The sequence below is a fragment of the Globicephala melas genome, chromosome 6 (genome assembly GCF_963455315.2).
Source record: "Globicephala melas chromosome 6, mGloMel1.2, whole genome shotgun sequence".
In the NCBI taxonomy this organism is placed as follows: Eukaryota; Metazoa; Chordata; class Mammalia; order Artiodactyla; family Delphinidae; genus Globicephala; species Globicephala melas.
The window spans coordinates 87,078,978-87,106,531 of NC_083319.1; the positions used below are offsets into that span (position 1 = coordinate 87,078,978).

The 27,554-nt window shown below is 33.6% G+C and overlaps 1 protein-coding gene across 4 annotated transcripts in view; it reads left to right on the forward strand.

The window, feature by feature from the left end:
• ERCC6L2 (ERCC excision repair 6 like 2) overlaps positions 1-27,554 on the forward strand; it is a 140,322-nt gene that overhangs the window by 39,968 nt on the left and 72,800 nt on the right. For all 4 annotated transcript variants that reach the window (XM_030832886.3, XM_030832887.2, XM_030832883.2 and 1 more), the window contains exons 4-11: positions 3,778-3,971; positions 10,783-10,944; positions 11,345-11,552; positions 17,333-17,473; positions 18,484-18,597; positions 19,460-19,579; positions 26,034-26,105; positions 26,721-26,866. In XM_030832886.3, the coding sequence (XP_030688746.2) occupies positions 3,778-3,971; positions 10,783-10,944; positions 11,345-11,552; positions 17,333-17,473; positions 18,484-18,597; positions 19,460-19,579; positions 26,034-26,105; positions 26,721-26,866 (1,157 nt within the window). The remainder of the gene's footprint in view (positions 1-3,777; positions 3,972-10,782; positions 10,945-11,344; positions 11,553-17,332; positions 17,474-18,483; positions 18,598-19,459; positions 19,580-26,033; positions 26,106-26,720; positions 26,867-27,554) is intronic.

Below are 27,554 nucleotides of genomic sequence, written 5' to 3' on the forward strand. Positions count from 1 at the left end.
TCCTTACTAGGAACTGTTCTGTTCAGATTTTCTATTTCTTCATGATTCAGTCTTGATACATTGTATGTTTCTAAGAATATATCCCTTTCTTCTAGTTTTCCAATTTGTTGGCATAAAATTGTTAGTAGTTGTCTCTTATGATCCTTTTTATATCTGTGGTATCAACTGTAAGTTCTCCTCTTTTATTTCTGATTTTATTTGAGCTCTCTATCTTTATTTCTGTTATGTCTAGCTAAAGGTTTGCCAATTTTGTATGTGTTGTCAGAGAATCAGCTCTTAGTTTCATTAACCTTGTCTGTCATCTTTTTAGTCTCTATTTTGTTTATTTCCACTCTGATCTTTATTATTTTCCTCCTTCTACTAACTTTAGGCTTCATTTTCTAGTTTGTGTTTTTCTAGTTCCTTGAGGTGTAAGTTTGGTTGTGTATTTGAGAATTTTTTTGTTTCTTGAGGTAGTCATTTATCACTATGAACTTTCCTCATAGAACTGCTTTTGCTGCAGCAATAAATTTTGGTACATTATATTTCCATTTTCATTTGTCTTAAGGTATTTTTTGATTCCTCCTTTGATTTCTTCTTTGACTCATTGGTTGTTCAGTAGCATGTTGTTTACTATACACAAATTTGTGAATTTTCCAGTTTTTGTCTTGTAATTGATTTCTAGTTTTATACCACTGTCATCAGGAAAGATGCTTGATATGATTTCAACCTTCATAAATATATTGACTTTTTTTGTGGCTTAACATATGGTCTATCCTGGAGAATGTCACATGTGAACTTAAGAATACATTCTGCTGCTTTTGGAATCATTTGTATATAAGTTATAAGTCAATCTGGTCTAAGTTATTTAAGGTGCCACATATATTTTTAAATTTGACTTTCTTAATTCTTTGATATTCTTGTTAGTTAATTTACTGTTCATTTATTTGCTTTACTTATGTTTTCTGAAAATATAATTTTACTTGTCATTTCCATTCTCATGTTTTATTTACTTTTGTTTAATTAGAAGAGATGATATTTATTGTTTTGCTCTCCATTGATCTAAGTGATATTGGTCTATAATTTTCTACTTTGTTAAGACTGTTTATCAAGTTTTGGTATTCCTATTATGCTGCTTTTCTAAAAGGGATTTGCAGAGGCTCCTAGAGTGGATTCTCAACTTAAATTTCCATATATTAAATAGCCGTAATATATCAAAGGAAAAGTTATCAATTATGCACAATTAGGATGTAAATTAATTAGATTTGGCATTTTTGAAAGAATTAAGATTGTAGAGTTAATTACAGGGAATATGCTTTAGAGTTTTGCGTTAAATAGCAAAAATTCCAATTTTATGGTCTGTAAGTTCTCTCAATATAGGTACATTTTATTTTTCAGCTTGATATCACACTTCCTCCAATGTGAAATTTTTACTTTGGCTCTGGTGGTCTGTCATTGTCCTCTGCATAGACAGTGCTATTCCTACCTTGCCACTGACACATGCTTTTATTCATTATTTCATTTATCAACTGAACACCTTTGTTTTCTAAGCACAGCACAAAGTACCATAGTTACAGTGGCAAATAAGAATGTTATGCATCTCAAGGTCATAGGCTTTCTGATTTAAGGTGCTAACATTATATATCATTGTTGGTTAAGAGCTTTGGCATTACACAGACATGGGTTCAAATACTTACTTTTCCACTTTATAGCATTATGACCTTGGGCATATTATTTAACACATCTATACTTTAGTTTTCTCATCTCTAAAAAGGAAATAATAAATATTTTTACTTTATAGCATTTTTATGTGAAGTTCTTGGGTTAATGTCTGTTAAATGGCATAACTCAGTTTTCTTACCTCTTTTAGTATTAAAATGAGTTATTGATCCATTTGATTTACCTTTTACAACTTTGAAGACCAATAATGTCTATAAGGACTGTCTTAATTTTTAAACAACTTCTGGAATCTTAGGGCCGATTCTAGGAATCTTTAGGTTCATTGGCACCTTTTTTTTTTTTTATGTTTGGGATTTTTTAATTTATTTATTTATTTTAGCACCTTTGTTGGAGTATAATTGCTTTACAATGGTGTGTTAGTTTCTGCTGTACAACAAAGTGTAGATTCGTTGACACCTTTGATGAATGACCCCTCGAGTGGAAAACTGCTCAAAGTGCTCAGATGGAGTTTGGATAACATTTTCATCTTATGATATTAAAAAGTAAAAAGGTTGGGGGGTTGGGCAGAGACAATAACTGGGCTTATTACTTGGAGCCCAAATTTTTTATTTGAAGGTAGTAGGAGAAAAATGGAATTCATAAGATAAATTCCGAGCCAGAAGATGAAACTATTTGAGATGAATCACGTATGACATAAAAGTACTTATATATGCTTGATGCTGGGGTAGAAGAAAGGAACTCTCACATTTAGTAGGTTAATCTTCTCTTCTTTTTCTTTTTCTTGTTTCTAAAACAAAGTCACAGATATGACATCTTACAACTGACAAATGGCCCAGCTGAAATGTTTCATAGAAGAGAGTGTAGGATTTAGAGTAGTATTGTATTATTTTTTTGTTTGTTATTTTATTTTTTTGTTTGTATGTATGTGTAATTGGCTCATCTTTATCAAGTAGGACAAGTATAAAACTGCAGAAAAGAAACTTACTTAAAACCCTATTAAAGATAATAGCTTAGGAATAGTGGTAACAGTAGGAGATAAAAACATTAAAAATTAAAATGGCTGATGACAACAGGATTTGGGATTAGTACAGGAAATGTTGGTGAAACCCCAAAACATTTATTTCAAGATTAAACAGAAATATTGTTAATCTTAATGGGTTAGGGCAGAAGTCCCACTTACATGAGTTAAGAGAGAACAGGAGGAGAGTAAGTAGGGACAGCAAGTATTGATAACTCCTGAGGATCATTTCTATAAAGAAAGTAAAGTAATGGGGGATAGCTAGAGAGAGATGTAGGTTTAAGAAGGAACTTTTTTGTTTGTTAGGTTTGTTTTTTAACGCTGAGAAATATATATTAGAATGTGTTTGCTTGGGGTTGTATGCGGTCCATTGAAAAGCAGAATGTAATCATGTTGGGCAGATTGGGAACAGTTTCTTCATCATTGACTTCAGGTTGACAGGAAGTGATTGGAGCCACTATATAAGTTCAGGGTTTGTCTTTAGAAAAGAACATGGACAGTTCACCCATGGTAATAGATGGGAGAGCAGAATATATAGAAGTAATTATAGGTAGGTTATTGATCTAGTGATAAGAGAAGAGGTTTTCTTCTAATTGCTTCAATTTTCCAGTGAATTTTCCAGGTTATCAACTGATAGTATCTGAGAGAGGGGGAGAGGAAATGGACTAGGAAAGTGAAAAGGAAAGAGAGCTCTGGAAGACCATACATTTCAATAAAAAACCTGGCCTGCTTTGCATATTTCTATTACCCACATGGCCCTTGAAGTTATTACTGGGATCCTGATTATACTCTCTTTTTTTTTGTTTTGGAGAATTATTTTTTTCTTATCTCTCAACTCCTTTTGGGGGGAAAATAAAAAATAGCTGCTCCTTTGGACAAGGTTGGGTATCTATTTTTTTCCTAATAAGCTGCTAAGTAAACAACAGTACTTTTTGATGGACTTCTAAGTCCAGATATATTCAGTTTCTCAGTTGTATTTATACTTATTAACTACAGTGTCAAAAATCAAGGAATAGGACTATTGATATTCTGGATTTAACTTTGGGGTTCTTTTTCATTTAAAAAATTATATCATTAAATTTTTTTTCTTCTTTTTACAGATGTTCTTAATAGTTGCTCCTCTTTCTGTCCTCTACAACTGGAGGGATGAACTGGACACCTGGGGATATTTCAGAGTCACTATTTTACATGGTAACAAAAAAGACAGTGAACTGACTCGTGTGAAACAGAGGAAATGTGAAATTGCTCTAACAACATATGAAACACTGCGCTTATGTCTGGATGAACTTAACAGGTAATCGAAATAATGGGAATGATTGCATTAGTATTCTGTTTATGTCAATTGTATTTATCCCTTTATATTGTGATTTTTTTAAAGCTCTAAATATTCTTTAGCATGATTTAACTTTATTTCAGGATTATTGAAATAGACAGTTTATAATAATTAACTTATTTTCTAAGAAGAAAATCCTGAGTCAGATTTTATACAGTTCCTTATTTAATTTCCTCTATTACCTAGCCAAACAATGCATGTTAATGCATAGGACTTGTCCTAAATCTCATGTGCAACCTTTTATGTGTATGATACCTCTGGACTAAAACAGTGATTTTCATGAATTATTTTAATTATGGGAGTCTGTTGTGAATATAGAGTGGCAAAAAGAGCATATACATATTGAGAACCACTATTCCAGGACTATAAGTACCCAAAAGAAATGAACTGTATCTTAAGATTTTAGTGGGGAATCTAGAGACAGGCAATTATAAAGTCATGTGAACGCTATAATATGAAACAGGGGATGTTATAGGAGCACATGAGGAGCCTGACTGCTGCAGAGTGAGGAGAGTAGTCAGGGAGCTTCCCAGAGAAGATGACCTATGAGCTGAGTGAGAATTGAAGGATAGGTAAGAATAGGAAAGAGCAGGAAAATAATCCAGGAAGAGGGAACAAACAACATTTGCAGAGAGGACTTCCCTAGTGGTGCAGTGGTTAAGAATCTGCCTGCCAATGCAGGGGACATGGGTTCGATCTCCAGTCCAGGAAGATCCCACATACCGCGGAGCAACTAAACCCATGCGCCACAACTACTGAGCCTGTGCTCTAGAGCCCGCAAGCCACAACTGCTGAGCCTACGTGCCACAGCTACTGAAGTCAGTGTGCCTAGAGCCCGTGCTCCGCAACAAAGAAGCCACCGCAATGAGAAGCCCACACACCGCAACCAAGAGTAGCTCCCGCTTGCTGCAACTAGAGAAAGCCCACGTGCAGCAACAAAGACCCAACACAGCCAAAAATAAATAAATAAATTTATCCCTTATAAACAAAATTATAGAGGCCTTCAGGCAACAAAGATCACAGCACTTTTTAATAAATGAAAACAGTTCTGATGCTTTCTGCATGTAATGACTGTAGCCTAGAGTGTAAGAAGGAAGTGGCCAGATGACAACACCAGTGTGGTAAGCAAGGAACAGAAAGCCTCTTAGAGGATTTTGGTCTTTATCCTTAGAGCAGCAGAGTGTCCCTGAAGTGTTTTCAGGAGATTACTATTATGATAAAAATGATTATATTTACATTTTATAAGTAACGAAGCTGCTCTGTGCAGAGTAGAGCCGAACTGAATGGAGAAAGACCAGTTAGGAGGCTTGTTATGAGCTAAATTGTGTCCCCTCCAAATTCATGTGTTCAAGTCCCAACTCCAAGAACCTCAGAATGTAACTTAAGGTAATTAAATTAAAATGAAGCCATTATGGTGGGGCTTAATCTGGGAGTCCAATCTGACTGGTTGTCCTTAGAAGAAGAGAAGGAGATACGAGGAACTCATGTACACAGAGAGCAGCAATCTGTAAGGAGAGAGACCTCAGAAGAAACCAAACTTGCCAACACTTTGATCTTGGAATTTGAGCCTCCAGAACTGTTGTGTCTGGCGTCTTTTGCTCATCATCATGTTTTTGAGATTCAGCTATGTTATTGAATGTATCAGTGATCATTCTTTTTTAATGCTGAATTGTATTGTATTTTATGAATATATCACATTTTGTTATCCATTCATTTGAGGATAGATATTTGGGTTTTCCAGTTTTTGGTTACTGTAAGTAAAAATTTAAGTAATATTTATGTATAAGCCTTCTTTTGACATATATTTTGATTTCTCTTCTGTAAATTCCTAGGAGTGGGATTTCTGGGTTATATGGTAAGTATAGGTTTAACTTCAGAAGAAACTGATAAGCCATTTTCCAGAGAGGTTGTACTATTCTACTCCAACTAGCAACCTATTAAATTTCGTTTGTTTCATATTCTCACCAATATTTGGTATTGTCAGTTTTTTGTTTTTAGCATGTATAGTGGTATCCCATTGCAGTGTAATTTGCATTTTTCTGATCTGTGTACACTTGAAAAAAGTGTTTTTTCTACCGTGGTTGGATGTGATGTTCTATAAATATCAGTAAAGTCAGTTTGGTTAGGTGTTGTTCAAGTATTCTCTGTCTTTACTGATTTTCTTTCTAATTGGCTTACAATTTCTGAGAGAGGAATGTTGAAATTTTCAATTATGGATTTGTTTATTTCTCCTTTCAGTTCTGTCAATTTTCAGTTCATATATTTTGAAGCTCTGTAATTAGGTACACACACATTGGTGATTAGGATTTTTTCCTTATAAATTGATCCTTTTATCTTTAAAAATGTTCCTTTTCATATCTAATAATCTTGAAGTTTTATCTGGTATTAATATAGACAATACAGATTTCTTATGTTTACTGTATGTTTATCATTTTCCAACTTTTTGTTTTTATCTGTTCCTTATATTTAAGGTGAGTGTCTTGTGGTTAGCATATAGCTGGGTCTTGTATTTTTATCCTTTTTGATAATCCCTGCCTTTTATTTGGAGTGTTTAGTCCATTTATATTTAATGTAATTATTTTGTAAAGTTGGATTTAGAGCTACCATTTTTTGTAAGCTCTAGGATTTTATTTTACAAGCTCATAAGTTTGCCTGTTACTATTTCCTGGATGCTGTCAGAAGACAGGAACAATCTGAGGCATGAAGTTAAGTAACTTACCCAAGCCTACAACAACTAAGTCAGTCGTGGACATGAGATTTAAACCTTGACTTTGGGCTTTTATGCAATGTATTATGTAAGAGATATTCTATAGTTAGATAAATGTAATAAATTCATTTATCATAGCAACAGTCATTTTAATTTTTGTTTAACTGCTCCTTTAGACTGTGAGGTCTTTGATGTAGAATAATTTCTGTATTTCAGTGCTTATTACACTTCTAGCATATAATAGTGTCAAGTGGTTATTTTCTGTGATTGTTATAAATATTAAATAAGAATTCTAACATTTCTGTGCAAAATTAGAAAAAACAAATGTTACAGTTTTTGTTGTATTTAGTTTTCCTTTATTTGTTTGAATGGCTTTATTTTTAACAATATTCAATATAATTTATATTCAATCTGAGTAAATATTAAGTAATTTTTGTGAGAATGCTCCATATGATAGACCAGGATTAAACATTTATCATAGGTAATCCATAGAGTAGATAAACACTCTATGAGTGAGCTGTATCTCTTTGTTATTACGGTTATGTTTTACTTCATTTTTATTTTTATCAAAGTTATATATGCATATTATTTAAAGAGCCAAATATGAACACAGTTCACTCCTGTCTGCCACCCCCATTAGCTGTTCTTCAGAGACAGTCACCTTCAACTCTTTAACTTATCTTCCTAGTTTTTACTTCCATATCTCAAAGAACATGTTTATGCTGCAACTTAAAAATTATCCTTCAAGTTTTTAACATCACTTGTTGATTTCCTCTTAAGGAAAAATGAAGATCTTGCTGTATTTTGCCCTTCTTTTGCTTACTTTACAGTGTCCTGGCTGGCTATTTTGTGGGATAACGAATAGTATATAGGAGCTCCAACAACTTCTTAAACAGACTGTTGAACATTTACCTAACTCCAATTTCCAGAAGCATCTGGTGCTACCATTTAAGAAAGAGCTCAATAATATGAATCAGATTGTTTCTTGGCTTTCTTTACTACTGGCATGGGATACTCCTTCCTCTGTTTTTATAAGTTGTCTTGTTCATCTTCTTCCCTGCTTTTAAAATTTTGTGATTGTTTTCTCCTCTTTTCCTTTGTTCTTGATCTCTTATCCTTTTTCAACTTTATATTAAGAAAATGATCAAACCTTTAGAAAAACTGAAGTAATAGTACATGAACATCTATATACTCAACACCTGTAGTCACCAGTTGTGTGTGTGTGTGTGTGTGTGTATATGTATGTTGGCAAGATATAAGGTAATGTGTGTGTGTTGACTATTAAGTCTGTTTAGTCTCTTCTAATCTAGAACATTCCCTCAACTTTATTTTTTTATTATAAGACATTTTGAGGGGACCAGGCCAGTTGTGTTTTAGGATGTCTCACATTAGATTTGTCTGATTGCTTTCTCAAGGAGTTATGTATTCCTCTAACATATGTAGTTTTGTAAGCTGATTTTGTTCTAAAGACTTAATTAGCTTCAGGTCAGACATTTTTTGACAAGAATACTTCATAAATGATGCTGTGGACTTCATATTACATTATTTCAGGAGATATTAATGTCAAGTTGTTCTACTATTAATGTTGCAAAGTTTGTCCCATAGGCTAAGGAGGTGATCATCAAATCTCTCCATTGTAAAGATATGTTTCTCCCTTTACAATTAGAAGTACTCTGTGGGTTACGCTTTGCTACCATTTCAATATCCTGGTCCCTCAATCCTTTTACTTAGTGATATTAGCATACAGAAATTATTCTTGCCTGAATCAGTTATTTTATTGGGTTTTGCAAAATAATATTTTCCTAAGTTTATCATTTCTTCTACACTTATTAACAGCATTCTCCTATAATTAGAAATTAACTATAATTTCAACCGGCAAAGCAAGGTGAGTGATGCTTGATTCTTTTGCTTTAATTTCCAATTTTCAGACTAACAAATTGGTACAATGGTCATTCGCAATGATAGCAAAGTTTCTCTCCCACTCCCCAACCCCTGTTTTTTGAGTATCACTATGGACTCATAGATTATTGAGGTACAATTGACATGCCATAGAATGTACCCATTTTAAGCATAGAATGGTTTTTAGTAAATTTATAAAGTTGTGCATTTATCACCACAATCCAGTTTAAGAACATTTCCATCACCTCAAAAAGTTTTTTGTTTTCAGTCAATCTCTGGTCCCATCTCGTTCGAGGCAACCACTAATCTACTTTCTGTCTCTAGATTTGCCTTTTCTGGAAATTTCATATAAATTTCATACAATATGTAGTCTTTTGTGTCTGGCTTCTTTCACTTAATATGTTTTTGGGGGTTCATCATGTATGATGTTTCAGTAGTTATTCCTTTTTATTGCTAAACAGTACTATTTTGTGTGTGTGTATATATATATATATATATATATATCTCATTTTGTTTGTCCAGTGAATGGACGTTTGGATTGTTTCCACTTTTGGGCTATTACCAATAATGCTGCTCTGAACATTTACGTACAAGCCTTTGTGTGAATGTAAATTTTCATTTCTCTTGCATAGATACTTAGGAATGGAATTGCTGGGTGGTGTGAGGAAATTTAACTTTTTAAGAAACAGCCATACTGTTTTAGAAAAATAGCTGTACTTTCCCAAAAGCAGTGTATGAGGTTTACAGTTTCTCTTGCCAGTACTTAATATTGTCAGTCTTTTTTTGATTGACAGTCAAATAGGTTTTCGGTAGTATCTCTTGGGGTTTTTTTGCATTTTTCTAATGATGACTTTTTTTTTTTTTTTTTTTTTTTTTTGCTGTACGCGGACCTCTCACTGTCGTGGCCTCTCCCGTTGCGGAGCACAGGCTCCGGACGCACAGGCTCAGCAGTCATGGCTCACGGGCCCAGCCGCTTTGCGGCATGTGGGATCTTCCCGGACCAGGGCATGAACCTGTGTCCCCTGCATCGGCAGGCGGACTCTCAACCACTGGGCCACCAGGGAAGTCCAATGATGACTTTTTTATGTGCTTATTTTCCCTTTGTATATCTTCTTTGGTGAAATGTCTATTAAAATCTTCTACCCATCTTTTTAATTGGATTGTCTTAACTTCAACTGTGTTGTAGTAGTTCTTTATATAATTCTGTATACAAGTTCTTTATCAGGTTATGATTTGCAAATATTTTCTCCCAGTCTGTAGTATGTCTTTTCATTTTCTTAATTGTGTGTTTGGAAGAGCAAAAGTTTTTAACTTTGATGAGGTCCAACTTATCAAAATTTTTTATTGACCATGCTTTTGGTGTCATATCTAAGAAATTCTTCCCTAACCCAGAGTCACAAGATTTCTTCCTACATTTTATAACTTTTATAGTTTTAGCTTTATATTTAGGTCTGTGATCTATTTTTAGTTAGTTTTTGTATATGGTGTGAGGTAAAGGTCTAAAGTAAATTTTTTCATACAACTCCTGGGTTTTTATTTATTCAATGTTTTATACTATCCTATAGTCATGCTTAAATTTTCTAATTAGTCTGGCTCCTGTGTCCTTTGGACATGCCCCCATTTGTCTTTGAATACATCTGTGCTTTCTCACTGTCCAGTATTTCCCCTGCTGCACACCTGAAATCAACTGTTTCACCATGGGAATCTGCTTCCTTTTAGTGGATTGACCACTATGGTTGTTCATTGCTACTGGGGTAACAATCAATTCTAAACCTTTTTAGCAGACAGAGCTATGTAGTACAACTTTTAAAAATCATGAGTTTATATTGATATTTTTTCATTCGTAATTAACATGGTATTTATTTCTCTGTTTTATTACTTTTAGAAGATTCCATTTTGTCATTTTAGTCATGTTTAAATGAGTTATTTCATTTCATTGTTACTAAACAAAATCTCTATTTCTTTTTATCTTCCTACACATTTAATTTTCATGGGTTGTCCAAAGCTGTGATCATTTAAATAAGGAGGTGAGAATTCCGTGGAATCAACAAAGAGTAGAGGAAAAAAACTGCAAAACTTCGATAGAGAAAGCTGCACTCTAAAAATTATATAGACTAAGAAAGGGAAATTTTTTCAACCTTTCCTCCCTTTTTCCTCACTTTATAGTTTGGAATGGTCAGCTGTCATTGTAGATGAAGCTCATAGAATCAAGAATCCAAAGGCTAGAGTAACAGAAATTATGAAAGCTTTAAAATGTAATGTCCGAATTGGCCTCACTGGAACCATTCTTCAGAACAACATGAAAGAATTGTGGTGTGTTATGGACTGGTGAGTAAAAACACTTTTTATTTTTTGGAAAATTATTTAATACTTCCTTAACTTAATGTTACCGTGTTTCCTAATTATTTGTTTCTGAAAAAAAATTATCTGTTTACAGAAGTGTTTGATCCCAAACATAGTATTCAGAGTATAGTGTCCCATGAAAGCCTATCTTTATTATTCTTGGTCCCTGAAGTAAATATCTGAACTAATTTACCAGTTCCATCATCTTCTTATAGTTGTTCACTAAAATTGTCATAAAGACCATTCTGCTTTCTTGCCTTTTGTTATTGTTATCATTAATAAACAAGTGACTTAGTATATTTTTTAAAGGCAAAAAGAAGTTAGTGATTTCCTATTTAGATAGTTTAATAAAGCCTTAACATTTTTTCTTATTGCCTTTATAAAGGGCTGTGCCAGGACTTTTAGGTAGCATGATCCACTTCAAGAAACAGTTTTCTGACCAAGTAGAACATGGTCAGAGACACACAGCAACAAAAAGAGAACTAGCTACTGGCCGAAAGGCCATGCAAAGGCTTGCAAAAAAGATGTCTGGATGGTTTCTCAGGCGTACCAAGACTCTAATCAAGGATCAGTTGCCTAAGAAGGAAGACCGGGTGAGAACAGCTTTTGTGTATATTATGAATTTCTTGTCGTGTTTCATTTTTTCTAAAAATATTCCTTTTGAAGAGAAAACCTATCTCCTCTGGTATTTTATGAATATAGATTTTTGCCTTTTACTCAGTATGAAAAAAAGTTATATGCAGAATTTCATAAAATATTAATTGAGCCCAGTCATCTTCCTCACTAACTTTACTAACATTTTATCTAACAGGTTTACTGTTAATATACATTAAACTCATTTCTCTTATTTTAGAACAAGAAGGTTTTGATATAATTCTTCCTCAATGAAGGAAGAAGAACTTCTTTCCGTAATGTGTTTTCTGTTCATATTTTGTCCTTCCTATACTGTGTACCATCTACAACCCAGTATACTCTTTGGTAATTTAATTCTAACTACAGGCCAAAGTTGTTAAAAGCTTTTTTTATATAGGTACATTTCTTGTAGAATGCAATGTACAGTTACACAACTAACCTAATTTTAAGAAATTGTAGGAAAATTACAATTAAATTCTGTTAATTGTACAAGAAAATTTGAGGTGTTAACCTTAAGAAAATTTTTATAAAATATAGTGGTCTTTTATAGTTTTTAATCTTGTGGTTCTTCTAGCTCAGGCAATGGAATAAAGTTTCTAAAAATTACTGTGAATTAAATCTAATTAATATTGCCCTCAATAGGGGCAGTCCTATCAAATACCCTAATCTTAGGATATCCTGTTGATTATTATTTTTAAAAATAGATTTGAAAGGAAAATATGATCTTGATATGCAAGTTGGGGAAACTGATACAACATTTGACTTTTTGATCTAAAGCATATATTATCATTCAATTGGAATACTTCATGAACCCCACTTTTTTTTTTAACATATTGAAGTATAATTGCTTTACAGTGTTGTGTTAGTTTCTGCTGTATAACAAAGTGAATTAGCTATATACATACGTATATCCCCATATCCCCTCCATCTTGCATCTCCCTCCCACCCTCCTATCCCACCCCTCTAGGTGGTCCCAAAGCACCAAGCTGATCTCCCTGTGCTATGCAGCTGCTTCCCACTAGCTATATATTTTATATTTCGTAGTGTATATATGTCAATGTTACTCTCTCACTTCGTCCCAGCCTACCCTTCCCCCTCCCCGGGTCCTCAAGTCCTTCTTTACGTCTGTGTCTTTATTCCTGTCCTGCCCCTAGTATCATCAGAAACGTATTTTTTTTTGAGATTCCATATATATGTATTAGTATATGGTATTTGTTTTTGTTTTTCTGACTTCACACTGTATGACAGACTCTAGGTCCATCTACATCACTACAAATAACTCAATTTCATTTCTTTTTATGGCTGAGTAATATTCCATTGTATATATGTGCCACATCTTCTTTATCCATTCATCTGTCAATGGACATCTAGGTTGCTTCCATGTCCTGCCTATTATAAATAGTGCTGCAGTGAACATTGTGGTACATGACTCATTTTGAATTATGGTTTTCTCAGGGTATATGCCTGGTAGTGGGATTGCTGGGTCATACGGTAGTTCTATTTTTAGTTTTTTAAGGAACCTCCATACTGTTCTCCATAGTGGCTGTATCAATTTACATTCCCACCAACAGTGCAAGAGGGTTCCCTTTTCTCCACACCCTCTCCAGCATTTATTGTTTGTAGATTTTTTGATGATGGCCATTCTGACTGGTGTAAGGTGATACCTCGTTGTAGTTTTGATTTGCATTTCTCTAATGATTAGTAATGTTGAGCATCTTTTCATGTGTTTTTTGGCAATCTGTATATCTTCTTTGGAGAAATGTCTATTTAGGTCTTCTGCCCATTTTTGGATTGGGTTGTTTGTTTTTTTTGATATTGAGCTGCATGAACTGCTTGTGTATTTTGGAGATGAATCCTTTGTCAGTTGCTTTGTTTGCAAGTATTTTCTCCTATTCTGAGGGTTGTCTTTTCATCTTTTTTACGGTTTCCTTTGCTGTGCAAAAGCTTTTAAGTTTCATTAGGTCCCATTTGTTTATTTTTTGAACCCCACTTTTTAAATGTTTTGTGTAATTTTAGTTATATATCTAGTAGGAACAATAAATTTTAAGTATATGAAGAAAGAGTTGTGCACAGAGTTTTAGAACTTGGTCTCTGAAATCAAATACCATAGGCTTCAATCCTGGCTCCCCTACTTACTAGTTTTATCACCTTGAGCAATTTGTTAAATCTCTCAAAACTTGATTTCTTTATCTTTTTTTTTTTTTTTTACGGTACGTGGCCTCTCACTGCTGTGGCCTCTCCCGTTGCGGAGCACAGGCTCCGGATGCTCAGGCAACAGCCATGGCTCATGGGCCCAGCAGCTCCGCGGCATGTGGGATCTTCCCGGACCGGGGCACAAACCCGTGTCCTCTGCATTGGCAGGCAGACTCTCAACCACTGCGCCACCAGGGAAGCCTTGATTTCTTTATCTTTTAAATGGGAATGGTGACAATGGTGCTTGCCTCACATGGTTGCTCTGAAATATGTGATATGTAAGCAGTGTTCAGTGAATATTACTACATGTTTTAGTAACAACTCAACAGTAAAATACTTTGGAATATATTTAACCAAAGAGGTGAAAGACACATATGCTGAAAACTATGAGACATTGATAAAAGAAACTGAAGAAGACACAAATAAATTGAAAGATTCCATATTCATAGATTTGAAGAATTAATATTAAAATGTCCACACTACCCAAAGCAATCTACAGATTCAATACACTCCCTATCAGAATTCCAATGACATCTTTCACAGAAATAGAAAAAACAATCCTAAAATTTGTATGAAATCACAAAAGACCCCAAATTGCCAAATAAATCCTAAGAAAGAAGAACAAAGCTGGAGGCATCACATTTCCTGATTTTAAACTATATTACAAAGCTACAGTAATCAAAACAGTATGGTGCTGGCATAAAAACAGATACATAGACCAGTGGAATAGAATACAGAGCCCAGAAATAAACCCATGTGTAAACAGTCCACCAATATTTTAGAAGGGAGACAGTACTGAATGGAGAATAAAAGACAGTCTTTTTGATAAATGGTGCTGGGAAAATTGGGTATTCACATGCAAAAGAATGAAATTGGACTCCTGTCTTACACCACTCATAATAATTAACTCAAAATGGATTAAAGATTTAAATGTAAGACCTGAAACTATAAAATTCGTAGAAGAAAACATAGGAGAAAACCTCCTTGACATTGGTCTTGCAATGATTTTTTTAAATTAATTAATTAATTTTTGGCTGTGTTGGGTTTTCGTTGCTGTGCACAGGCTTTCATGGCTCGCAGGTTCTAGAGCACAGGCTCGGTAGTTGTGGCGCACGTGCTTAGTTGCTCCGCGGCATGTGGGATCTTCCCAGACCAGGGCTTGAACCTGTGTCCCCTGCATTGGCAGGTGGATTCTTAACCACTGTGCCACCAGGGAAGTCCTTGGTAATGATTTTCTGGATATGACATCAAAAGCACAGCAACAAAAACAAAAATTAACAAGTGAGATTACATCAAACTAAAAAGCTTCTGTACAACAAAAGAAACAATCAACAGAATGAAGAAGCAGCCTATTGAATGGGACAAAATATTTGCAAACCATATATTTGATAAGGGACTCATTTAGAATATATGAAATCTCATACAACTCAATAGCAAAAAACCAAACGATCCAATTAAAAAATGGGCAGAGGACCTAATAAACAGACTTTTTTCCAAAGAAGACACACAGATGGCCAACAGACCCATGAAAAGATGCTCTATATCACTAATCATCAGGGAAATGCAAATCAAAACCACAATTAGATATCAGTGCACACCTGTCAGAATGACTGTTATCAAAAAGGCAAGAGGAAAAAAAAAAAAAAAAAAAAAAGGCAAGAGGTAGCAAGTGTTGTGCTGATGTGAAGAAAAGGGAACCCCAGTGCACTGTTTGTGGGAATGTAAATTGGTATAACCACTATGGAAAATGGTATGGAGATTCATCAAAAAATTAAAAATAGAATTACCAGCAATCCCACTTCCAGGTATACAGTCGGTCCTCTGCATCTGCAGGTTCCACATCTGCAGATACAGAGGACCAAGACTACACTATTTTATATAAGGGGTTTGAGCATACACAGATTTTGTTAAACATAGGGGAGGTGGGTCCTGGAACCGATCCCCCGCAGATATTGAGGGATGATCGTGTACCTGAAGGAAATGAAATTACTCTTGAAGAGATACCTGAACTCCTGTGTTTATTGCAGCATTATTCACAATAGCTAAGATGTGGAAACAACCTTACTGTCTGTTGACAGATGAATGAATAAAGAAAATATGTATGTATATAGAATGGAATATTATTCAGCCATAAAAAAAGAAGGAAATCTGTCATTTGTGACAACATGGAGGGCATTATGCTAACTGAAATAAATCAGAGAAAGACAAATACTGTATGATCTCACTTATATGTGGAGTTTAAAAAAAAAAAAAAGCTACACTTACAGAAACAGAGAGTAGAATGGTGTTTGCCAGAGGCTCAGGTTTAGGGGAAATGAGGAAATGCTGGTCAAAAGGTACAAAGTTCCAGTTATAAGATGAATAGTTCTGGGGATCTGATGTACAGCATAGTGACTGTAGTTAACAATACTGTGTATACTTGAAAGTTGATAAGAGAATAGATCTTCAATGTTCTCACCACACATACAAAAAGTAATTATGTGAAGTGATGAATGTGTTAACTAACCTTACTGCTGTGGTAATCATTTTGCAATAAATACACATATCAAATCATAGTGTTTTACACTGTAAACTTACACAATGTTGTATGTCAAATATATCTTAGTAAACCTGGAGGAAAATAATAACTCAGAATTTCCCTCTGTACCTTAATCGTTGACCCCATCTTCAATATTCTCATATGCACCATGCATCTTTTTTTTGCAGTAATATTCTATTGTAGTGATACACACATATAAATATTTTAAAATAGGTGGCTTTTCCCCTATTCACATTCCTCAAAGTCCTAATATGGATATATTTAGTTTTATGACCTTGGTTACATACAGCTATATGTAGAAGAATTTTACCAATTTCCAGTACTACCAGAAATATAAGGCAAACTGTATCCACTATAACTTTGTGGCATTGTTTTCTTATATTTTTTTCTTTTCTTGAATTTGGGCACAAGGTAGCAACTTCTACAAGTTTTGCTTTTATGTGTATTTACTTAATTCTTATCTTTACTAATCTTGGGAATTTATAGCAAGATATCAAATGCAAATGCTTTATCCTGTTTTCAGTAATAGGAAGTTTTTAATTTTTTTCTAAATTTTCAAGTAATTCAGTAAGTATTATCCATACCATTGTTCTAAAAATTTTCCCTTTTTCCTTTTCTAGTTTTTTTATTTGACCTAAACTTTAATCACTTATTTGCATGATGGGCTAATAATATAGACCCCTGAAAAGACCCACAATAATATGTTGAGAAATTTATAAGGAAATTACATACTTTTTTCATATTTTGATTTTTTAAATTAAAGAAAAACTATGAGATTTATTTGGAAAGTAAGTTATAATTTGTATACTTTAGGGTAGGGTTGTAGCATAGAATATGGGAGAATTAGGAGAAATTTTCTTATATTCTCCTATGTATAATGATGTATCCAGAAAAAATATAAATTTATGAGCAGTTTTCACTATTACAGTCTATGAAACCTGATGTGCATTGTGATTATTATTGCTATGAAAAAGATACTAATAGTTACCTTGTATTTTATCTTGGCAGATGGTATATTGTTCTCTGACAGATTTTCAGAAAGCCGTCTATCAAACAGTATTAGAAACAGAAGATGTGTCTTTGATACTTCAATCTTCTAAGCCTTGTACCTGCAGCAGTGGCCGAAAAAGGAGAAATTGTTGTTATAAGGTAAGCATTTCCGTACGATATCCTTACTATCTTGCTTTTGATTACAGAGTACTGTATTCTAATAGTATCAAAGTAAGTAGCAGATAAAATAACTTTTCCTCACATGGTTCTTTAGTTTTAGTAGCTGTAATTTAAGAAAAGGGAATAATTTTGCAAAAGATTTTACAATATCAAATAGTAATCACAGCAAAATACAATATTCAGTATCTTTTCAAAAAACTAGTTTTTAAAAGTAGCTCCAATTTTATATCTTCCCTTTCAACTGTTACTGGGAAGTATCCTGCTTTAATCTTGAAATTTCATTTCATTTCCAGTAAATTTCTCATTATCAATGGATAATACTTCCTCTTTGACAGCAGGCTTAAAATATTCTGATCTGAGAGTGAATGTTAATTTAAAAGAAACTGTATCAGTACAGTAAAGTATTTTATTTTTATTTGGAAACAAATATTCATTTATGCTTTTTTAAAAAAATCTATGTATTTCCTGCCCTTTTTTCGCCTTGCTACTTTATTATCAACTCACATCCACATGCATAGAGGGACCATAAGTAAATATTTATCTAGATTGGTATTTATTCCATATCTCATTTATTTTGCTGACTTTAACCACTTCACATTTTTGTAATAGCACAGTTTCCTAGAAAACTGGAATGGGTGAGCGGAGAGAGTAAAGGCTTCTATGTAACACCATCACCACACTGTAGAGTTTTATGACCAGGAACCTCTTATGGCAGCATTTCTATCACTGTGTATACTTCCTGGAATGAGGACTTTCTCCCCTCTTTTATTAAAAGCATCATTGTGTATGTTTCACCAAAACTACGATTCCACATTAGTGATTCATGGATATTTTGTATATCAGTTGACCATTATTTTCTCAGAGCATATTGTGCCAATAGTAACCGGATAATAAGTATTATTGTAAGTGGCATATTTTGTGATGTAAGTAGTTACATAGCCATGTTAGTCCCTTGCTTATTTTTATTTTCTGTACTTTTCTGGTTACAGACCAATTCACATGGCGAAACAGTGAAAACCTTGTATTTCAGTTACCTTGCAGTCCTTCAGAAGGTAGCTAACCATGTTGCATTACTGCAGGCTGCTAGCACCTCCAAACAACAGGTTTGGGTTGACTTTTTAAATTTCTTTGTGATGCTATTTGGTATAAGTATTCTATATTTGGTATAAAATTTCTTAGCCAAATACCCTTAAGTTATTTTTGTATGAAATTTAAGAGGTAACTGACTTGCTTGTTTTTTTAATTTAGGTGTCAAAGAAGTATATGCACTTAAAATTTTAATCAAAGTGAGAAAAGTTAACCTTAAATTAAAATAACTTTTTTATGCCTCTGATAATGTTGATATATTTATTTTCCTAACATCTTTTGATATAATTACTAATTAAAGATATTTGATGAGTCAGTCCTAATTCCACTAATAATGTGTCTAATTACATTTATCTTATCTACTGGATTAAAATGAGGATTTATAATAATCTGTATATTAAATATTAGGAGTGCTTCCCAAACTAACAAAAATCAGTAATTTCAAAATTTAGGCATACATGCAGTCGTTTACTTTAGGCATTTCAATTGTGTCTTATTCTAAAGCACAATGTAAATAAAAAAGATCTTTTTAAAACTTTTTTATATAATGATTTTACATTTTCTTTTTGTGTGATAGGCTTGAGGCTGTTCAAATGTTATTTTAAAAGACTGCTCTTTGGGAAGTATTCAGTTCCTTATTTTGGAAATCTTTAAAAAAGGTTAACAGCAAAATTAATAGCTATATCACTATCTCAGAACTCATCAAAGCCATATATGATTAACATATCACTTTAAGGTTTTCTGAATTAGAAAAGGTAAAATCTTCAACCTAGGAAGGAATATATATTCCTTCTAAATAGATTTTTTTCTTAAATGATTTCAATTTATACAGGTTTAAATTGTGTTGAGATTTCTTTTCTCCTACCTTTTCCCCTTAAGGAAACACTTATCAAGAAGATATGTGATCAGGTATTTTCCAGATTCCCAGATTTTGTGCAGAAAAGCAAAGATGCAGCCTTTGAAACACTTTCTGACCCAAAATACAGTGGAAAAATGAAGGTAAGTATTCTTCTTTCAGTTTGCATACATGCAAGGATGATATACAATATATTTATCAAATGGTATGACAGGGACACCAATTTATCAGAACAGATGCCCAATCATTCAGAAGAGATAGTGACCAAAGACAACTGGTATAATTGTATCAGCTCACTACGAACCCTGCGTATGATAGATTTCTCAGTTAGTAGTAGTTATATCAAGTGTACTTCAAACTTTCCTTATTGATGTATTGGATTCATGCCCTGTTAAAAATGTATGCTGTCACCACATATATAATATCTTGTCTTCAAATGTTTAAGAAAGTAATCTACCAGAAATAAAAATGTTAATGCCAAATAAGAGGATGAGGATAGCCAGTAGTTCCAAATTTGAGAAAGGAACTAACTACTTGAAGAGTTCAAGGTGGACAGGGCCTCTATGTCTAGACCGAATTTTCTGGCTCTTGTTTTTACTTGCCGACCTAGATTGTAAGGTTGCTAAATCTCATTTGTGGCAAGTGGACATTTGCTGTATACCAGAAAACTGACCTGTTGGTGCTGCTCTTGATGGTGTATTACTGAGGGAGGGGTGTGAAAAGTAAGGCTAGGTTCTCCAAACATATCCAGGCCTTTGGGCATTTCTTGTGACAGCTGTGTGAAATACAGCTTCAAGCCACCTTGCAATAGAATTTGTTTGTTTAACCCTTTAATAACTATCAAGAAACTATTTATGGATTCAGATTTTTACAGAACAATTCCCAATTATTATGTTTTAATTAAGAAAAAATAAATTATTTCTTTTGGCAAAAAATAAAAAGGAAGTAATTTAAAATAGTCAGGTTTTTTTCCCCTTAAAATGCACATATTCTTAAAACATAATGTACATAAGCACACAATAGTTTAGTTTGCTTGGACGTCTAAATTCAATGAAATAAAATAAAAGCTAGGAAGAGTACCTTAAAAACTTGTGTATTTTTTTTACTGAGATGTAATTGACATCTGACATTGTATTAGTTTTAAGTGTATAATATAATGATTCGATATATATATGTGTATATTGAGAAATGACTGCCCCATTAAGTTTAGTTAACATTCATCACAATACATATTTACAATGTTTTTTCTTGGGCTGAGAACTTTTAATATTAGCCACTTTCAGGTATCAATGTAGTATTGTTAACTATAGTTACATACTGTACGTTACATCCCCAAGAACTTATTTGTCTTATAACTGGAAATTTGCACCTTTTGACCACCTTCACCCATTTTACCCACTCCTCACCCCCTGCTTCTGACTACCACTAATCTGTTCTCTGTACCTATGAAGGTTTTTTCTTTTTAGATTCCACTAAGTAGGATCATACTGTAATTGTCTTTCTCTCTCTGACTTATTTCACCTAGCACAGTGCCCTCAAGGTCTAACCATGTTGCCACAATGGCAGGATTTCCTTCTTTTTCGTGGCTGAATAATATTCCTTGTGTATTTTACACACACACACACACACACACACACACACACACACATACATATATGTATCACCTTTTCTTTATCCATTCAGTTGTCAATGGACATTTATATTGTTTCCATAGTTTGTCTATCGTAAATAATACTACAGTGAATCTGGGGAGGTGCAGATATCTTTTCAAGATTGGTTTCATTCTTTTGCACATGGCTGTCCAGTTTTCCTAGCACTATTTATTGAAGAGAGCCTTTCCCCATTGTATATTCTTGTCTCCTTTGTTGTAAATTAAATGACCATATATGCACAGTTTATTTCTGGGCTCTCTATTTTGTTCCATTGATCTATTTGTCTGTTTTATGCCAATATCATACTGTTTTGATTATTTTGGCTTTATGATATAGTCTGAAATCAGAAAGTGTGGTGCTTCCACCTTTGTTCATCTTTCTCAGGATTGCTTTGGCTTTTTGGAGTTTTTTGTGGTTTCATACGAATTTTAGGATTGTTTTTTTCTACTTCTGTGAAAATCATCATTGGAATTTTGATAAGGATTGCATTGAATCTATAGATTGCTTTGGGTAGTATGAACATTTTAACAATATTCTTCCAATCCATGAGCATGGAATATCTTTCCATTAATTTGTATCTTATTCAGTTTCTTTCATCAGTGTCGTATAGTTTTCAGTGTACAGATCTTTCACCTCCTTAGTTAAATTCATTACTAGTTATTTTACTTTTTTTGATGTAAATATAAATGGGATTCTAATTCCACTTTCTGATAGTTCTTTATTAATCTACAAAAATGCAGCTGAGTTTTGTATATTAATTTTGTATCTTGCAACTTTACTGAATTTATATATTCTGACTTTTTTTGGTGGAGTCTTTAAGGTTTTCTGTATATAATCTCATATCACCTGCAAATAGTGACAGTTTTACTTTTCCTTTCTGATTTGGATGCCTTTTTTCTTCTTGCATAATTGCTCTGGCTAGGACTTCCAGTACAATAAAAGTGGCAAGAGTGAACATCCTTGTTTTGTTCCTAATCTTTGAGGAAAAGCTTTCAGTTTTTCATCATTAAGTATTATATTAGTGTGGGCTTATCATATATAACCTTTATTATGTTGAGGTATGTTCCCTCTATGCTCACTTTGTAAAAATTGTGTATTTTTTTTTTTTTTTTTTTTTGCGGTACGCGGGCCTCACTGTTGTGGCCTCTACCGTTGTGGAGCACAGGCTCCAGACGCGCAGGCTCAGCGGCCATGGCTCACGGGTACAGCCGCTCCACGGCATGTGGGATCTTCCCGGACAGGGGCACGAACCTGTGTCCCCTGCATCGGCAGGCGGACTCTCAACCACTGCGCCACCAGGGAAGCCCAAAAATTGTGTATTTTTAAAATAAATAAGTTTGTGTTAGAACATCCTATGATTTATTATCACAGCAAATAATTCAAATCTAACAATATTTCCTAACAATAATATTTTTGTCATCCATATTGACTTTTATTTAATTATTTTTAAATTGAGAAATGTAAAAAGCCCAGTTAGTTTAGAACTGAGCACTTATAATCCTATAATTTAAGCCAATAGAATATTTCCAGAAATCATGGCCTTCTCTGAAAACTTCATTATTCATGGCTATTTATTTAAATTTTATTCATTGTGATTCTTCACTAAAAATTTACCACTCTTGAAATTAAATGGAATTTTATTACTCTGTACTTTATATTCTTATATATCCATTAACTATATGATTTAAAACATACTGTTAGAGTTACTTATTTAGGAATAACAGTGTTTGATTAAGATAATTATTACATTTATTTTTATTATGATTTTTAGAAGGGAATTATTTCCAGAGGCTGGGTGTGTGTCTATATGAGAAGGAAGCCTGCACTTTACTTGTTTTGTGGGAGAACACCAATAAAACAGAGACTGATGGTAGTAAGCTAGGGATATGTTTTCAAGACTGTGTTTCATCATTTGATTAGCAACATCATCTCATGATCTAGTAATACAAAACTTACAGGCTTATAATGGAATTATTTCCTGTGGGGTTAAGAACTCCAAATTGCATGTACTTCTTGAATTCAGGTGATAAACGATCCTAGATCTGCTTCTTTTATTATAGGTTAGCTGGCAACTGCAGTTTATTTGTGGACGTAATACCTACTGTACCCATCATAGCCTCAAAGCTATACTTATGAACTCCAGCTCTTTCTCTTAAGTGCCAAGGTCGTTTTTGACCTCAACTACTATTCAAGGGGATGGGCACAAAGTTACACTCATTCCCCTGATGAGAAGCCTCATTTTCCCTTTAATTCCCTTGGGAAATGCCACAGAGTCTTATTGTGGAGGGTGGAAACAAGACTAGGAAACCCAATTTAGTGCTGTTGGAATCATACAAGGGTCATGTTCATCTCTAGGCCTGACTAATTTGAGAAAAATTAGATCTAAGATTCATTAGCTGTGAACATCCTCAAATTTAGGATTCCCTTACAGGTGGATTGTCTTGTTCTGTGGAGGACAACTGAGTGACAAAACATTGGGTCTGTATTATTAAGACTCCAACTATAGTGACCACACTGTTATTTCTGAAATTTTTAGCTTATAGTTATTCATTTAACTAGTAAGGTTTTTTTGGGGGGTTTTTTGTTTATTAACTAGCCTAATAAAGACCTTCAGTTCAAAAACATTCACTTTCCTTATTACTGTTTTTTGCTTTTACTATAAAATGTTCAAGAATACCTGAAATTGTAATAGGTATGATACCCTCAAACAATCAGAGTGGATTTCTGTGCATCATATCCTTGTCTTAAAATGTTAATGTCTGTAAGAGAATGATAAGACAAGCCACAAACTGGTAGGAATTTATTTGCAAAACAATAAGGGACTGGTATCTAAAATATACAAGGAACTCTTAAAACTCAACAATAAGAAAATAAACAATACAATTTAAAATACAGAAAAGATCTGAACAGATATTTCACCAGAGAAGATATACAGATGACAAATAAGCATATGAAAAAATTCCCAACATCACATGTCATTAGGGAATTACGAATTAAAACGAGATATCACTAGACACCTATGGCTAAATTCAAAACACTGACAACACGCAATAGGAACTCTTATTGCTGGTGAGAATGCAGAGTGGTACAGCCACTTTGGAAGACAGTTTGGCAGTTTCTTACAAAGCTAAGCATATTCTTACCACACGATCCACTAATCATGCTCCTTGGTATTTACCCAAATTAGTTTAAAACTTATGTCTGCATAAGAGCCTGTACACAGATGGTTATGGCAACTTCGTTTGTAATTGCCCAAACTTAGAAGCAACCAAGATGTCCTTCAATAGGTGGATGGATAGACAAACTGTGGTACCTCCAGGCAATGGAAAATTATTCAACAATAGAAAGAAACAGGATATCAAGCGACAAAAAGACACAGAGGCACGTTGAATGCATATTGCTAAGTGAAAGAGCCAGTCATACATACTGTATGATTCCAATTATATGACATTCTGGAAAAGGCAAAACTATAGAGAAACAAATCAGTGGTTGCAAGGGATTTACAGGGAGGGAAGAATAGATGGAGAATAGGGAATTTTTAGGACAGTGAAACTATTCTGTATAATAATGTAGTCATGGATGCATGTCACTATATATTTGTTAGGACCCATAGAACTGTACAACACAAGTGAACCCTAATGTAAACTATGAACTTTAATTAATAATAATTTATCAGTATTTATTCATCAGCCAAATATATCATCCTAATGCAATATGTTAATAATAAGGGAAACTGTTCAGGGAAGAGGCTGAAGTGGGGGGAGGGAGGGAGGGAATCTGTGGGAGTTCTCTGTATACTCAGTTCTTCTGTAAATCTAAAATTGCTCTAAAATATAAAATATATTAATTTTAAAATGTTAATGAATTATGTGAAATTCAAATGCACATGCTTTATTCAGTTATTTTATTAAAAAATAAAGCTAATACAATTAAAATTTACTTTATATGTTCTCCAAGTATCAATGTTTACCTGATCTGTGACATTTTAATTTACCATTTGCTTGGTTGTCTGAGTAGCTTTTTTTTTTTTTTTCAACTCCACAGCTTTTTTTTTTTTGAGAGATTGTTGCGTAGAGGTCAGAGTTAGCACAATGTCTTTTCTTGCTCAACTATTAAGAATTTTATGTTGAGTATAAATTTTTTTATTTAAAAGTTTAAATGTTTATCATTTAATAAATAAAATTAGTTGTTTATTGTATAGTTCAGTAAAACCTTATACTTAGTACAGAAAATTCCTTTTCTTTCCTTTGTGGTTTGCTTTTCCACAGTGTTCTGGAGCTGTCATTGCCAGAGTGGAAATGCCTTTTTAAAAATAACAGTACTACTCTCATACACAGGTTTTGGATTATTTGTTTCCTTCCTAAAAGCGCTGCATATGGGGGCAAATTATTGGCATTTTGAGGTCAAAATCAAATCTGGAATTCAGGGCTTACTGTAAATAGAGAAACGGGAGAAAATGAGAAGAGGTGTATATCTGACTGATTATTCTGAGAAAATAAATATCAGAACTTTTAGAACCTAGGTGAAATTAAACACATTTTATTATATCTATCTAGAGAAAACTTAAATACTTCCTAAAAGGAATGCTGCTCTGTAATTTAGTTTCTGAACATATTGTAGGTATAAATAAAGTGTATTTTGGAAATTAAATTAATCCATTTAAATGCATCCCATAATCTAATATGCTTCCTTTTTATTAAAACCAGATGAGATGAAATAAAAGTCTTTGAGAACTTTACCTCATTATTAACAATATGATGATGAATTTCATGTAATATCTAATACTTTATTTCTCTAACTTGGAAAATATGAAGGGAATTATAAAAGATAACTGAAATTATATTGTATGAAAGTAATTTTTAAGAAAATTTCAAGTGATGTTTATATGCATATAGTATACTTTTTGTTGAAACTGGTTCACTGATGTTCTCTGGTTCCCTTCCAGGTCCTTCAGCAGCTTTTAAACCATTGTAGGCAAAACAAAGATAAAGTTCTTCTTTTCTCCTTTTCCACCAAGGTGAGTTTTGTCTGAAGCATATTCTTGATTGGCTCAACCCTAATTCCTGAGGCATAAAGTCTAAGAGATAAAACAGCATCCAGCCACATTTACTATCTTATGTATCTTCTGTAGGAAATGGTAATGAGGTAAGAAATTTTAAGAGATACTAAAATTTCAATTATATCAGAGTTGCTTACTGTCAAATAGCAAACTCAAAGATAGATTTCTAATTCTCTGTTGATGTTTTTGTTAATAATTAAAGTGTTCTTTAAGACATTTAAGAAATTTTAGAATGTGGAAAATAGCAAAAATAATGTAATATATTTACATAAATGAGTTAGCCATTACTTTTCTTTTTATTCCGTTTTAGTTTAAAAAATTAAAAATTGATTTTTTTCCCCTGAAAGATTGATTTTTTCTTTTTTTAAAACAAAGGTTGCTGAACACTAAAGTCAGTTTCAGTATAATGGGAAGATATATGTGAGTCAGAAATTAGAAAAATATTTGTTGCTCTTGTAATTATAAGAAATTGTGACCAGCAATATTAATACTTAGTAAAGCTCATCTCTATAATGGTATGAAACTTATTAAACCATGAATTTGTCTTTGCACGTCTCTGTATCTTTCCTTTAGTTGCTTGATGTGCTGCAGCAATACTGTATGGCATCTGGGCTTGATTACCGACGACTTGATGGAAATACAAAATCAGAGGAAAGAATCAAGATTGTGAAAGAGTTCAACAGTACACAAGATGTTAACATTTGCCTTGTCTCCACAATGTAAGAAAATAAAATTTGATAACTTGATTTTTATCTAATTGCTTTTAAGATTTAAGGTAATCTTTAAACTATTACTGGGTTTTCAGTGGTTATGCTTGTATTGCTTTGTTTCATTTAGCTTTAAGAAGAAGCAACAAAAATGCTGTTAATTTTGACTGAAATAACAATATCTTGAGTTTTATCTAAACTTTTCTCTCAGTTCCCTTATCACTGAATTCTCTTTATATGTCTGGCTTTATTTTTTTTTTATTTTTATTTTTTGCGGTATGCGGGCCTCTCACTGTTGTGGCGTCTCCCGTTGCAGAGCACAGGCTCCAGATGCACAGCCTTAGCGGCCATGGCTTACGGGCCTAGCCGCTCTGCGGCATGTGGGATCCTCCTGGACCGGGGCACGAACCCACGTCCCCTGCCAATGCAGGCGGACTCTCAACCACTGTGCCACCAGGGAAGCCCTGGCTTTATTTTTTTTAAATCCAAAAAATGGATGTTTCCTCAGAAATTTTCTGTACTGTTTTGACTCATGTCTTGTGGTTAGAGCAATCAGACTTAATTGCATAATCAAGTTATTAATCAAATAGCTGAGAATGATAGGTAGCAGTGGTTTTCGAACTGTGATCAAGCAACTCTTGAGAACCCACAGTGCTTAGTGGGCCAGGAGTTTCCCTCCTCTGTCTCTACCTGGTCTCAA